This window comes from Peromyscus leucopus, chromosome 12 (genome assembly GCF_004664715.2).
Source record: "Peromyscus leucopus breed LL Stock chromosome 12, UCI_PerLeu_2.1, whole genome shotgun sequence".
NCBI classification, from domain to species: Eukaryota; Metazoa; Chordata; class Mammalia; order Rodentia; family Cricetidae; genus Peromyscus; species Peromyscus leucopus.
Genome location: NC_051073.1, coordinates 76,877,222 through 76,892,585, shown reverse-complemented (window position 1 = coordinate 76,892,585; position 15,364 = coordinate 76,877,222). Strand labels below are relative to the sequence as shown.

The 15,364-nt window shown below is 47.1% G+C and overlaps 1 protein-coding gene across 1 annotated transcript; it reads left to right on the top strand.

The window, feature by feature from the left end:
- Psmd2 (proteasome 26S subunit, non-ATPase 2) lies at positions 1 to 10,166 on the top strand. Its single transcript, XM_028857546.2, has 21 exons — positions 1 to 195; positions 594 to 650; positions 948 to 1,112; positions 1,716 to 1,837; positions 1,984 to 2,208; positions 2,478 to 2,636; positions 2,788 to 2,932; positions 3,100 to 3,160; positions 3,559 to 3,705; positions 3,852 to 3,958; positions 4,630 to 4,757; positions 5,003 to 5,090; positions 6,418 to 6,580; positions 6,697 to 6,798; positions 6,975 to 7,120; positions 7,356 to 7,439; positions 8,555 to 8,723; positions 8,804 to 8,898; positions 9,019 to 9,145; positions 9,545 to 9,663; positions 9,826 to 10,166. The coding sequence occupies exons 1-21, from the start codon at positions 61 to 63 to the stop codon at positions 10,006 to 10,008; spliced, it is 2,727 nt and encodes a 908-aa protein (XP_028713379.1). The 5' UTR covers positions 1 to 60; the 3' UTR covers positions 10,009 to 10,166.
- Positions 10,167 to 15,364: the final 5,198 nt, after the last annotated feature.

Genomic DNA, 15,364 nt, shown 5'->3' with positions numbered 1-15,364 from the left:
CTGGGAGAAGGGGGCGGTGCGAGCGGGTGCGCGCGCAGCGAGCCGGCAGTGGTGGCCGAGATGGAGGAGGGTGGACGCGACAAGACGCCTGTGCAGTCCCAACAGCCCTCGGCGACGGCCCCCGCTGGCGGCGACGAGAAGTCGAGCGGCAAGGAGCGGCGGGATGCCGGGGACAAAGACAAAGAGCAGGAGCTGGTGAGGCGCAGCCTCGGGAGCCCGGGGAGGAGGCCGCGGGCTGAGTCACTGCTGCCTTGAAGGCCGCGGGCCCGACTCCCTGCGGCCCACCACACCCGGGAGACGCGGAGTGGGGAGGAGACCTTGCCTTCATGCCCCCCTCATTCCGCACTGCCACCCCCGCGGCCCGCGCCCCCGCTTCGTGGGTCGTTGACATAATTTTCTAGACCGGCTTCCATGCAGAGCCTGCCTGGCTGGACTGCCTTTCCGGCAAGGCTGCTTCTCACCCCACTCCCATTTCTTGTCCATCTGGTCCCTCCTGAGGATGCACTTGCCCTCTCCACCTGTCCCCGGGTGAGTGGGAGGAGAATGTGGTTGTGGTCCCTTCGTTTAATGAACTTCTTCCCCCAACCCTTCAGTCTGAGGAGGACAAACAGCTTCAAGATGAACTGGAGATGCTTGTGGAGCGACTCGGGGTGAGTCAAGACTGTTAACCCGACGCGGAGTGTATGGGGATGTTTCCCACTTGTTTGCTCTATCTCATTTGGAGGCGACAGCTGGATAGCACATATTAGATATTATGATAATTGGAGGGAAAAGGGGACAAAGGATGTTTGAATGAGGTCTTGTGTCTCAGGCAGTTTACAGGAGTTGTGGAATCATGAAGTAGGAGCCGGCTGTGTCTTTGAGCAAAGTGTTAGTTGCTTCTGTCTGGGTTATGATGTGGAGGAATGTGACTCCTTTCGGTCTGAACCCCAACATCCCCTGATCAGGAGAAGGATACATCCTTATACCGACCAGCTCTGGAGGAACTGAGAAGACAGATTCGATCTTCGACCACCTCCATGACTTCAGTACCCAAGCCTCTCAAATTTCTGCGTCCACACTATGGCAAACTGAAGGAAATTTATGAGAATATGGCCCCTGGGGAGAATAAGGTAATTCAGATATATATGGTTGGGGGCTGTCCAGTTGAAGAATTCTTTTTTTTTTTTTTTTTTTTTTTTTTTTTTTGTCCCTGACAGGATTTCTCTGCAGCCCTGGCTGTCCTGTAACTCACTCTGTAGACCAGGCTGGCCTCAAACTCAGATCTGCCAGCCTCTGCCTCCAGACTGCTGGGATTAGAAGCACTCACCACCACCACTCGACTTATTAAAGCCTTTTAGTAATTTACTATTAACATTAGAATTTATGCTGGTTATGGTGGGTACTTCTAATCCCAGCCACTCAGCATCTCTTGAAGTCAAACTAGGCGATGTAATAAGAACCACCATCTCTGTCAACTCAAGCCCAGGAGCCTTTTTCTTTCTCCGACTCCCCATTGCTTGTCGCTTCCAGTTAGGCTGGTGTCAGAGGGAGCTGGCAACACCAACTTTAGGTTTTCTGTGAGACCTAGCTTACAGCCATGAAAATTTTCAGTGCAGAAACTAGTATGCACTGAATTTGGTGAATTTTGGTGACACTGATCTTGATTTTCTAATGTCACATACTGTTTTCCTTGGACTGTTGGGTTTGACCTTAAAAGATTGGTTTCCTTACAGTGTTTTGCTGCTGACATCATATCTGTTTTGGCCATGACCATGAGTGGTGAGCGTGAATGCCTCAAATATCGGCTAGTGGGCTCCCAGGAGGAATTGGCATCATGGGGTCATGAGTATGTCAGGTAAGATCTTTTCTTTCTTGGGAATGTGAAGGGACTTGGAAGCATAATTCTTTTGGCTTGGGAAAATATCGATGTATTGAATTCCCCAGACACGGAATGCCTTGACTCCCGGGGACTGCTTCCCTAATGATGGTGTCTGTCCATAGACATCTGGCAGGAGAAGTGGCCAAGGAGTGGCAAGAGCTGGATGACGCAGAGAAAGCCCAGCGGGAACCATTGCTTACCTTGGTGAAGGAAATTGTTCCCTACAATATGGCTCATAATGCAGAGCATGAGGCTTGTGACCTGCTCATGGAAATTGAGCAGGTAGATATGCTGGAGAAGGACATAGATGAGAATGCATACTCAAAGGTCTGCCTCTATCTCACCAGGTAAGTGAGCATGGCTGAGGGGGCAGCAGGCTTGCCTTCTTCGGCGCTAGTCTCATTTTTGCCTCTTCTCCCAGAGGGTCATGGGGTCACCTTAGGCTGTAGTTACTTGTTGATGCCATGAATTTCTTGAGGACAGAAACTGTGTCTCCTTAGCTATCTTGGAACGTAGTGCACTGCCTTGTACATACAGGCATTTAGTATATATTTGGGTAAAGGAATTAAATAAGTTAAACGCACTTTCTGAATTTCTACTCCTTTTGCCTTTGCAGTTGTGTGAATTATGTGCCAGAACCTGAGAACTCTGCCCTACTGCGCTGTGCCTTGGGTGTGTTCCGAAAGTTCAGCCGCTTCCCTGAGGCTCTGAGATTGGCACTGATGCTCAATGACATGGAACTGGTAGAAGACATTTTCACCTCCTGCAAGGATGTGTATGTAGAGAAGTTGGTAAAGGAAGAGATACGTTTGTGCATGAGTATTTGTGTGGAAATCATAGACTTGACAGTTTCTGGTCAGTGCGTGAGGTGCTTCTCTGTCCTGTAGTAGGTGAAAAATGAGAAAGTGTGATGGCTTTCCCCGCAGGGTGGTACAGAAGCAGATGGCATTCATGTTGGGTCGGCATGGGGTGTTCCTGGAGCTGAGTGAAGATGTGGAGGAGTACGAAGACCTCACAGAAATCATGTCCAATGTACAACTCAACAGCAACTTCTTGGCCTTAGCTCGGGAGGTGAGATTCTCTGCTCTTGCCCTAAACTTTTTGTTAAAATTCTACCTGTCATGCTACCTCCTTCCTACTTTTCACTAGACTCCTGGTTAAAGTTGCTATTCAGTTAGCAGAAGGGATAGCTGGGGGAATACCGGGGAGGCAGTAGTGACCCTCTGGCTTCTCTTTAGCTGGACATCATGGAGCCCAAGGTGCCTGATGACATCTACAAAACGCACCTAGAGAATAACAGTGAGTAGCTCTGTGTGGGGATTGGAGGGACTATTAATTGTTCCTATTGTATTGGGAATATCATCTTGGCTAACTCACTTATAGAGAACTTCAAATTCCCATGAACTTTGTGTCCAGGTCACTGTTGGAGACATAGACTAAGGGACTAACTTAAAATCAGACTGAAGCCGGGTGGTGGTGGCGAATGCCTTTGATCCCAGCACTTGGGAGGCAGAGGCAAGCAGATCTCTGAGTTCAAGGCCAGCCTGGTCTACAGAGCAAGTTCCAGAACAGCCAAGGCTACTCAGAGAAACCCTGTCTCGAAAACAGAAACAACAACAAAAATCAGGGACTGTCTACCAGGCATTGTTCCTTTCGGGTCCTATGCTAAACTGCCTCTCCTTTCTCCCCTTGTTCAGGGTTTGGTGGCAGTGGCTCTCAGGTGGATTCTGCCCGAATGAACCTGGCCTCCTCTTTTGTGAATGGCTTTGTCAATGCAGCCTTTGGTCAAGATAAGCTGCTGACTGATGATGGCAACAAATGGCTTTACAAGAACAAGGACCACGGTATAATTTTCTCTTTTTGTCATGTGGTCAGATCTCAGCTGACAGTCAGGTGTTACTTGAGAAGGGTCCACAGTTAGTTTCCAGGGGAGCCCTTTAAAAGTTCTTTGGGTAGGCCCTTCTAAAGCTGACAGTCTTCTTTGTCATAGGGATGTTGAGTGCTGCTGCCTCCCTGGGCATGATTCTGCTGTGGGATGTGGATGGTGGCCTCACCCAGATTGACAAGTACCTGTACTCCTCTGAGGACTATATCAAGGTTAGTCTGGTCAAAGCTTATTCACTGGGGACTTTTTCTTCTCATAGTCTAGTGCTTCCTTTTTAAAGACAGTATTTTAGCTGGGTGGTGGTGGTGCATGCCTTTAATCCCGGTACTCGGGAACTTGCTCTGTAGACCAGAAGCAGGCAGATCTTTGTGAGTTCGAGGCCAGTGTGTTCTACAGAGTGGGTTCCAGGACAGCCAAGGCTACACAGAGAAACCCTGTCTCTAAAAACAAAACAAACAAACAAAAAAAAAGTAGTTGGGGGCTGGCTTATAGTTTCAGAGGGTCAGTCCATGACCATCATTGTGGGGAGCATGGCAGCAGGCAGGCGGGAATGGTATTGCAGCAGCAGTTAAGAACTTAGGTCTTATCTGCAAGTTGGAGGCAAAGAGAGATGCTGGGCCTGTCTTGGGGTTTTGAAAACTCAAAGCCCACCCCCAGTGGCACACCTCCTCCATGAAGGCCACACCTCCTAGCCCTGCCCAGAACAATTCGACCAACTAGGGACCATGCATTCAAACGTTGAGCCTATGGGGACCGTGCTTAATTGAAACCACCACCTAGGCAGTTTTTCACTCCAGGTAATGCAGGTGTCACAGAGGCCGTGCTGCACACTTTGTAGTTAAGAGGGCGACATCTGAAGTAAAGTCTGTTTTGCTCTTTGCAGTCAGGAGCTCTCCTTGCCTGTGGTATCGTGAACTCTGGGGTCCGGAATGAGTGTGACCCTGCCCTGGCACTGCTTTCAGACTATGTTCTCCATAACAGCAATACCATGAGACTTGGCTCCATCTTTGGGTAAGGTTTCTTGCTCCTCTTTCCTTGTTTATTTACTTATTTTTAAGTTCTTAGGTTTCTGAGCCAGCTTGCTTCTCTTTCTGTTAGTGCTCAGCTTAAATTCTAGAGCAGACATTGCCAAAGACTGCCATGTGCCGTTGAGTATCCAGCTCTCGGTGAATGTGTTGGTGACGGTTCTATTTTTGTTCTTTTTGCTGTGTCCCTGAGTATATATATGTTGGGGACTTTATCTGCTGACTTTGTAGGTTAGGCTTGGCCTATGCTGGCTCCAATCGGGAAGATGTTCTAACACTGCTGCTACCTGTGATGGGAGATTCCAAGTCCAGCATGGAGGTGAGTCTTCCTAGTGGAAAAGGCAGGGAGGTGTGTTGGGGTTGGGGACACCCCAGTGAAACCTCTTAGAACTGCAGTTTCAAGCTGTGTGTGGTGGCTCATGTCTGTTATCTCAGTACTGGGGGATTGAGGCAGGAGATTTTCCGTGAGTTCCAGGCCAGCCTGGGCTACAGAATACAATTGTGTATCAAGCACCCTGTTACTTTTACCTCATTCCCCACCCCCCAAAAAGGGGAGAAAAGCAGACTGGAATGCAAGCCCTGATGAAGCTTGGTGTTGTGTGGTGTTGTATTGAGCTCCAGCCTCTGAAACCCCAGGCAAACCACTTAGTCTATAAGGAAGAGAAACTTGATGAAGTTAAGCGTTGATGACTGCACTGGCCAGCTTTCTGTCACTATAACAAAGCAACACATCATGGTGACAAACACATGGTGGAACCAAGCTGTTCACTTTAGTAGCAGCCAAGGAAGCAAGAGAGGAAAGAGCCAGGATCCTTCTCCCCGCTTCCCCCCATTATCCCCTCTTTCCCCACTGTCCCCTTCAAGGGAATCCCCTAATGATTCAAAGGCTTCCTAATGAGCCACACCCCTTAGTTTCCACCACTTCCCAAGATCTCCAAGAGTGCCACCACCTTATATTTGTAAGCAGTCCAGGTCTTCTTGCACGTGGTTTGGGGGGCATTCTAGATGTAAGTCGCAGCAGTGATTCTCACGTCTAGTCATTAGCTAACCTTAAATTTTCTTGCTTACACAGTCATTTTAGTGATAAATGTTGTATGATTGCCAAAAGCAGGGATTTTAGAGTAAAATGATCCAAATCTTTGGATCTTCCAAGCAGAAGCTATAAGAACTAAGTATGTAGGGATATGCAAAGCTAAGGCTGTTAGGGTTGCAGTCAAGCCTGATGACTGCATGGTGGAAGGAGAGAGCTGACTTGCAAATCGTCCTCTGACCTCACACATGTACTGTGTGTACACAGATGCTAAATAAGTAAATGCAATAAAACAAGAGTATGCAAATGGGTTGGCACATTGTCTGACATGTAAGTATTCCTGATCTTACAGACATCAATTACCCAGTGTGGTTAGGGAGAATAACTCACAGTGGACCAGAAGAAGTAGGTTTTGAATAAAGACACATAAGCAAGCATTTTAATATCTTACTGTGGTTGGGTATGGTGGTATACACCTTGAATCCAGCATACACTGGCAAAGACAGGGAGATCTCTGGGTTTCCAGGCTATCCTAGTCTACATAGTGAGACCCTGCCTCAAACAAAGAAAAGAAAAGGAAACTTACTGTGTATAATGCTGATTTTCTTATTTCTAGGTAGCAGGTGTGACAGCTCTAGCTTGTGGAATGATTGCAGTGGGGTCCTGCAATGGAGATGTCACTTCCACCATCCTTCAGACCATCATGGAGAAATCTGAGACTGAGCTCAAGGACACCTATGCTCGCTGGCTTCCTCTTGGCCTGGGCCTCAATCACTTGGGTGAGAGAACGTTTATTTTATCAAAGAGCTGACAGTAATTAAACATATTTGGAGGGTCTGTGCATCTGGCTGAGCTGGATACAAGCCAGTGTCCTTGGGCCCTTTGACTCCTGTAGGAAAGGGTGAAGCTATCGAGGCGATCCTGGCTGCACTGGAGGTGGTGTCGGAACCGTTCCGCAGTTTTGCCAACACTCTGGTGGATGTGTGTGCCTATGCAGGTCTGTGCCTCAGTCTCCCAGCCGCTCCGCTTCTCTCTTGTCCTTTTCTTCTCGGGCTGTTTCCCCTTTGTCTGTTTTTCTGCTCCTTAGATCACTTAAGGCTTCTTGTATTTACAGAGTACGCTTTTGCTTGCTGTCCTCTCATTTTGATCTCTTCCTTCACTGCTCCCCTGAAGGCTCTGGGAATGTGCTGAAGGTGCAGCAGCTCCTCCACATCTGCAGTGAGCACTTTGACTCCAAGGACAAGGAGGAGGACAAGGACAAGAAGGAAAAGAAGGACAAGGACAAGAAGGAAGCTCCTGCTGACATGGGAGCACATCAGGTGGGGGCCGGCAGGCGCTCTGAGAAAAGATAGGTGTGGATAGGGGAGGGGGAGCAGAGGCAGCTTTGCTTTGGCCTCTGCTTCTCCCCCGGTACTGCCACGGGACAGAATGGCAGAACTGAGTTTTGTCCATGAAGAGGAAGGTGTCCCTGCAGGATAGCCCCTCCACAGGTCAAGCGGGATGACTTGGTTTTGTTCCTGGAATTGACTGGTTCTTGTGCCTCTGGAATTGCAGGGCGTAGCTGTCCTGGGGATTGCACTTATTGCAATGGGGGAAGAGATCGGTGCAGAGATGGCACTGCGGACCTTTGGTCACTTGGTGAGTAGCACAGGATAGACTAGAATGTGCATGTGTGCGTGTGCATGTGTTTTACTGGGCGTTAAACCCAGGGCTTTAAGCATACATGGGTGTGATTTACCGCCACGCTGCACCTTAGTTCTGGCTAATTCTACTTTTGGTGGTTTAGAGTTCCTTGGTGGAGAAGCGAGTCCCCTTTGACCCATTATCCTATTCCTGTAATTGAACTTGATTTGCTACACATACACATGTGTGAATGCCAACAGGTGCCTAGAGCTTGTCTGAGACAGGGTATCTGTCTTAGTGTTCTGTTGCTGTGAAGAGACACCACGGCCATGGCAACCCTTACAGAGAGGGGTCTTGCTTCCAGTTGATAGGTTTAGTGCATCATCAGCATGGTGGGAAGAATGGTGGCATGCAGGCAGACATGGTGCTGGCGCAGTGATTCTCAGTATTCTTCATGCTGCAACCCTTTAATGCAGTTCCTCCTGTTATGGTGATCCCAACTATAAAAAAATTATTTTTGTCGCAACTTCATAACAAATTTTGCCTTCTGTTATGAATTGTAATGTGTAAATATCTGTTTTGTGATGGTCTTAGGTGACGCTGTGAAAGGGTCACTCAACCCCAAAGGGCTTGCAGCCCACAGGTTGAGAACCACTTAGAGATTAGCTGGGAGTTTTACATCTGGATCCTTAGGCAGCAGGCAGAGAGACACTAGGCCTGCCTTGGGCTTTTGAAACTCCAAAGCCCACCCCCAGTGACACACTTCCTCCAACAAGGCCACACCTCTTGATCTGTTGAGTAGCACCACTCCATAATGACCAAGCACTCAAATATGTGAACCTGTGGGGGCCATTTCTATTCAAACCACCACAGTTCTCTTAACACTTCTCCTCTGAGTACACCAGGCTAGCTGGTCCAAGAGCTTCCGGAGATTCTGTCTGCGCTGCTCTGTTTTCTCATAGGAGCATTGGGACTGCAGATGTCCACACTGCTAGTTTGTTTTTGTTTTTTGTTTTTAGGCGTTTAAACTCAGGTCTTCATGCAGGCAGTTTAACCCATGGAACTGTCTCGGCCCTGAACTTGTTTTTCCCTCTTCTCCCATGCTGTAATTTTGTTTCTTTTTATCACAGCTGAGGTATGGGGAACCGACCCTCCGGAGGGCTGTACCCTTAGCACTGGCACTAATCTCTGTTTCAAATCCACGACTCAACATCCTGGATACTCTAAGCAAATTCTCTCATGATGCTGACCCGGAAGTTTCCTATAACTCCATTTTTGCCATGGGCATGGTAGGCAGTGGTGAGTACTGGAAAAATCTTGAACAGACTAGAAGATTCAAGGTTCTTTTTGTAAGTTTTTATAATGTTTCTTATTTCTAGGTACCAATAATGCTCGTCTGGCTGCTATGTTACGCCAGTTAGCCCAGTATCATGCCAAGGACCCCAATAACCTCTTCATGGTGCGCTTGGCACAGGTAAAGAATAGGAGTCTTCTTTTTCTAGTGTGGCAGCAGCCATACCTGTGGTGATGCAGGAGGGCCTGGGAAGGACCATGTCTTCTCAGCTATGACTGAACACCTCTGTGTGTTTTGCAGGGCCTGACACATTTAGGGAAGGGCACATTGACCCTCTGCCCCTACCACAGTGATCGGCAGCTCATGAGTCAAGTAGCTGTGGCTGGTCTGCTCACTGTGCTTGTTTCCTTCTTGGATGTCCGAAACAGTGAGTTCCTGTTGGAAACTAGGCGTGGTGCACATGTGCCTTGCGCCTGTCCCTTACAGGGCCCCCTTGGTAGTCAGGAGCAAGATCCCAAGTTAGCTCTGTTTTTACAGGTTCATTGGGCTTGTGGGAGGCCTCATGAGACCTTAACTTCTCATACCTTTGATCTGGCCCAAAAGATTTCAAGATGAATCTACTCCTTAGTAACTAGGAAAAGTGATTTTCATGGTTAGGGATGGAGCAAAGAAGGGTAGAAGCATCTTGGGTTAGTGGTGGGGTGTACAAGGAACAAGGTTTGGTCTTAGTAGGTTAGTGGGTTAGGGCTGGGATAGATTCCTAAAGTTCAGGCCAGGCTTGCTGCAGTGTCTACAACTCTTTGTTCTTTGTACTTCTTTCCCTCAGTCATTCTAGGCAAATCCCACTATGTGCTATATGGACTGGTGGCTGCCATGCAGCCCCGAATGCTGGTCACATTTGATGAGGAGCTGCGACCATTGCCAGTTTCTGTCCGTGTGGGGCAGGTGAGGTATTGGGTAGAAAAAGGGGGGCTCGGTGTACCGTAGAAGTTGGACAGCGTATATATAATCCTTTCTGACATATTTCTGTGGACGGTGAGGGGGGTTGGGGATATTGCTTCTCTCCCTTTACTGGAAACCCTTTACTTCAATTTTCTCATCCCACAGGCAGTGGATGTGGTGGGCCAGGCTGGGAAGCCTAAAACCATCACAGGGTTCCAGACACACACAACTCCAGTGTTGCTGGCCCATGGGGAACGGGCAGAGTTGGCCACTGAGGAGTTTCTTCCCGTTACCCCCATTCTGGAAGGTTTTGTTATCCTCCGGAAGAACCCCAACTATGACCTTTAAGTGGCCACTAGAGACCCTGGGCTGCAGATGATTTTTTTGCAGGCCATACTGCCTGCCATGGGTGGATACTGTTCCAGATCTTTGGGGGAATTGTTACCTCTTGTTGTTTTGTTACTGTAAGTGAGATAACTTTGTTGAATAAAGACCTTTATCCCCAAGGTCGCTGTCTATTTACTGGGTGTTATGGCCTGGGGTTAGACTGGAGAGTGGAGAGGACGTGAGAAAGCATTGTTCAGAGTAACACTGAGCCTAAAAGAAACTAAGCTCATTAGTCCCTTAGAAGTTGATAGATTTGATGGAATTTTATTTTGTTTTCTATGTAGACAATATTTGCTTCAATCTCAAGGGAGCAGCCTGCCTCTGCATCTAGGTGCTGTCTTTTAGTATCTTGAGTCTGGCCTTGAAATCTCACTACTTCTGCCTTCCCTCTGAGGATGCTAAGATTACAGACGGTGCATCACTACACCCAGCTTTAAAGAATCTTGTAGAAGATTCTTCTGTATAGTTTTTGTGTGTAAACTCTTATAGCCAGCCTTCAAAGGACTTTGGATTTATACACTCCTCCCTTCAAGTCCATCTTTTCTGACTTTGGGCTAAAGATGCCCAAGAATGCACAGTCCCACTCTTTTCTATCTTGATTTGTGTGTCTCCTGTGATCTACCCTGTGTTCCTCTTAGGAGGCTCCTGCTTGAGTGATCTGGTCATGATAGCATCTCTGGGCTATTGGAGAAATTAGAGAGCTTGACTTTGGCCACATGGAATCATAGGAAAGAGGAGCAGCCTCTTCCTGGGAAATAGTCACTATTGATGGGCAGCACTCATTCTGGGTGTGGCTGGTACAAGTATAATCCTCTACTCTGGGGCCTAGTCTCTGTGGATGTACGTGTCTGGCAGTGGGAGTAGCATATGGTCCTACCAAATAATCATAGGTAATGTTTGTAAGCATTGCAGCTCGGATGGAAAGGTATCCTGGCAGCACTTACCTTGAATTAATCTCTGAATAGTAGCTGGTACTAAATAGGTGCTGTAAATGTTAGGAGAATAACTGTTTGTGTTTTGGAGACTGCAGCAATTTCAGAGTATAGACCTATATTTTCCCAAGGGGTTGATAACTTGTTCACTGTCACATGAGAGGTAGAGACAAGGACTGGGATCTGAAATATATCTCATGCCTTAGTTACTATGGTAATATGTCTCTGCGATTTGAGACTTTGGGCCCCCTTGGTTTCAAAACAAACCCCACCATTTTTATTTTTCCTTTTTGGTTTTTTTGAGTCAGAGTCTCTCTATAACCCTGTCCTGGAATTCTTTATGTAGACCAGACTGGCCTCAGACTCTCAGAGGTCATCTACCTGTCTCTTGAGTGCTGAGATTAAAGGTGTGCACCACCACACTTGGCTTGATTTTTTTATTTTATGTTTAGGGTTGTTGTGCTCAGATATGTGTGAAGTGGCTACAGAGGGCATCAGATATCCCGGGACTAGAGTTACAGATGGTTATAAGCTGCCATGTGGGTACTCGGAATCAAACCCAGGTCCTCTGGCAGAGCAGCCAGTGCTTTTCACTGCTGTGCCAGTGCCCCAATAACTCAGGATCTTAGCTGGAGAAGCAACGGTAACTTTAGGTCTCCATAATCATCTTGCTGTCATTGACAGCTGTGTGAAAGGTTTAACCTTGGATGTCAGCAAGCCTGCCGTTGTGCCCTTTCAATGTGACTGCTGACTGAAGGAGCCGGTTATTGCCTAATAGTGATACAGTTAATTGCCTTACCTGGTTTCTAGATGTAGTGACAATAAGGTAAGTTAGGGCACTTAGACAGAGACTGGGCGATCTCTGTGAGTTCCAGACCAGCCTGGTTTGCATATTGAGACCTTGTCTTCCAAAAAAAAAAGTTTAATGTGGGCTAGTGGTGTTACCTAGTTGGTGGTAGAGTGCTTGCCTTTCATGCATAGGTTTACTAGGTTTACTCTCCAGCATTGCATACATTGGGTGAGGTGGTGCATAGAAACAGTCATCCTTGGCTTGAGACCAGCCTGAGCTACAGGAGATCCTGTCTCAAAAAAACAAAACCAGGGGACTGGAGAGATGGCTCAGGTTAAGAGCACTGACTGCTCTTCCAGAGGTCTGGGAGTTCAATTTCCAGCAACCACATGGTGGCTCACAACCAGCTGTAATGAGATCTGGTGCCCTCTTCTGGCTGCAGTCATACATGATGTATACATAATAAATAAATCTTAAAAAAAAAAAAAAAAAAAAAAAAGAACCAGGGCCAGCAGGTGGTCAGTGGGTAAAGACACTTGCACCAACCTGATGACCTGAACTTGATGTGTCTGGACCTACATGGTGGAAAGAGAACCAACTATTAGCAGTTTGCTACTGACTGGCACATGCAACCTCCCCATTCCTATACACACACACACACACACACAATGTAATTAAAGTATAAAACAAATGTAAACCAGGTGTGCTGGCTCACATCTGTAATCACAGGACTCAAAGCTGAGGCATAAGGATTTCCAAGGTTTCAAGGCCAGTCTGGTCTACAGAGTGAAATCTTGTCCAACAGCCTCACTGAATTACGTAATGAAAAGTCACATGAAAGCAATTGTGGTGTGTTTGTGTTCTGTTCAGTATTGTACTGGAATGTGAACAGAGGTACTTGGTACCATTGAGATGGCCCAAGGCCAGAGCCAGGTGCTGCTATAGACCTGTAACCCCAGCTACTTGGGAGTCTGATAGAAGGTTCACTGCTGGCCTGGGCTACATAATGAGTTTTAAAACTCAACATAGTGAGGCCTTGTCTCAAAAAACAAAAAGAACTGGGGATATAGCTTAATGGAGTGTTTGCCTTTGAATGCACAAGGCCCTAGTTCCAATGCCCAATAATGCCTCCTCCACCCCTCCACTCCCCAAGAAAAGAAAGTGTGTAAGGACCTGGATCAGGCAGGAGAGTCTGAGGTCAAGAGAAACATGGGCATACGGAGGCAAAGACAGTAAGATGTGGCTTGGAGTAGCAGAGGCAAGCAGGAGGACGGTTCATTGTTTCCAGAGACCATGCTTAATTTCGCTTGGCTAAGTATATAGAGTCCAGGGAAATGTGGAAGAAATTAAGCTAGAAATTCAGGCTCAGGTCGGGTGATGGCACACGTTCTAGCACTTGGGAGACAGAGGCAGGCAGATCTCTGAGTTCAAGGCCACCCTGGCCTACAGAGTGAGTTCCAGAACAGCCAGAGCTATAGAGAGAAACTCTGTCTCAAAAAGCAAAAACAATAACAGAAAGAAGGAAAGAAATACAGTTTCAGGCCAGGTTTAAAAGCCTGAGTTTTGCTAAGAGCTCTTCCTGAGGACTTTGAATGAGAGTAGGTGAGAGGATGTGTCTGGATGAAGCTCTGGGTGTCAGAGCCAGTTGATAAGGAATAGGACATGCAGCGAGAGCTGGAGCAGTAGAAGTGGGAGGGGGAGGGGAGAAGGGAGTTTGGTGGGCTCTAGAAATTTTAGTTCTGCGAAGTCAGTTCCAGGGCTTGAACTCAGGCCTCCAGGTTTGCATGGGTAAGTATACACAGCCATGTTACCAGCCTGGTTATGTTTTCAGATAAGATCAGTAGGCCTTGATTTTTGTTAAAGGTTTATTTTATTTTTGTGTGTATGAGATTTTTTGTTTTGTTTTCAAGACAGGGTTTCTCTGTGTAGTTTTTGGTGCCTGTCCTGGATTTCGCTCTGTAGACCAGGCTGGCTTCGAACTCACAGAGATCCGCCTGCCTCTGCCTCCCTAGTGCTGGGATTAAAGGTATACGCCACCACCGCCTGGTGCATGTGAGTGTTTTGCCTGCATGTCTATATGTGCACTCTGTGTGTACCTGGTACCTGCTTAAGTCAAAAGAAGAGTTTGGATTCCCTGGAACTAGGACGAAGTATTCAAATATATGAGCCTATGGGGGGCCATTCCCATTTCAAGCCACCACAATGAACAACTTAAATATTTGCGGTGAAGTTGGCATCTCCATTGATAAGGACCAATGACGATCATTCTGGGCATATGCCTGGGGGGGTGTTAGGATATGAATGTTTTTTAGATAGTACCTTGTTCAAAGGAGTTCAAGAGTGCTTTCTTGATAGTCATCAGGTAAACAGTAATAGTTTTATTTGTTGTTTTTACATCCCAACCAAAGTTCCCCCTCCTAATCTCCTCATACAGTAATTGTGTAGTGATATTTTATTTGTGGTTTAGTAAAGCTTGCCCAGAGATCAGGGGGGAAAGGCTAGCCATTTTTTTTTTAAAAGATTTATTTATTTTAGTATACGACATGTATGACTGCAGGTCAGAAGAGGGCACCAAATCTCATTACAGATGGCTGTAAGCCACCATGTGGTTGCTGGGAATTGAACTCAGGACCTCTGGAAGAGCAGTCAGTGCTCTTAACCTCTGAGCCAGCTCTCCAGCCCCAAGGCTGGCCATTTTAAGTAAACAAAAAAGTCAGGCAGCACACACCTTTAATCCAATCACTTATCAGGCAGGGTCTCTGTGTGTTCCAGGCCACACTAGGGAACAGAGCCAAACGTGGTGGTACACGCCTTTAATCTCAGCACTCGGGAGGCAGAGCCAGGCGGATCTCTGTGGGCTAAGAGTGAGTTCCAGGAAAGGCACCAAAGCTACACAGAGAAACCCTATCTCGAATAAACAAACAAAAAGAAAAAAAGAAAAGAAAGAGAAAGCCAGGAGAAAAGGGAGCCCTATGTGACAGCAGTCACTGAACACAAGTGAAAAGTCACAAAACACTCCACATTTTCACCCTGTTTCTTTCCACTAAGTGTACATTTTGCTTTTATTTCTTAAAAGCTGTTGTTGAGAGTAGGGTGGTGGTGGCGCACGCCTTTAATCCCAGCACTCGGGAGGCAGTGTGTACCACCATAGCTTAGATTGCAGGATTTTTTTGTTTTGTTCCCCCCCCCCCCAGACAAGGTTTCTCTGTGTAGCCCTGGCTATCCTGAAACTTGTACTGTAGACCAGATTGGCCTTGAACTCACAGATCCTCTTGCCTCTTCCTCCCAAGTGCTGAGATTAAAGGCGTGTGCCACCACACCCAGCAAAAAACAATCTTGAAAAAAAAAATATGGTTAAAAGCTCAAACTTGCCGGGCGGTGGTGGCAGCACACCTTTAATCCCAGCACTCGGGAGGCAGAGGCAGGCGGATCTCTGTGAGTTCGAAGCCAGCCTGGTCTACAGAGCGAAATCCAGGACAGGCGCAAAGCTTACACAGAGAAACCCTGTCTCGAAAAACCAAAAAAAAAAAAAAAAAAAAAAAAAAAGCTGAAACTTGAGCTAGGCTGGTTTTAAACCTTCCCTTTTTGCTTTTTG

Bases quoted from the DNA above. Each gene is read 5' to 3' on its own strand.
- Psmd2 (XM_028857546.2), top strand. From the start codon at position 61: ATGGAGGAGGGTGGACGCGACAAGACGCCTGTGCAGTCCCAACAGCCC. The intron at 1,838-1,983 runs GTAAGATCTTTT...GTCTGTCCATAG, and splicing joins TGGGGTCATGAGTATGTCAG to ACATCTGGCAGGAGAAGTGG. The intron at 4,758-5,002 runs GTAAGGTTTCTT...CTGACTTTGTAG, and splicing joins AGACTTGGCTCCATCTTTGG to GTTAGGCTTGGCCTATGCTG.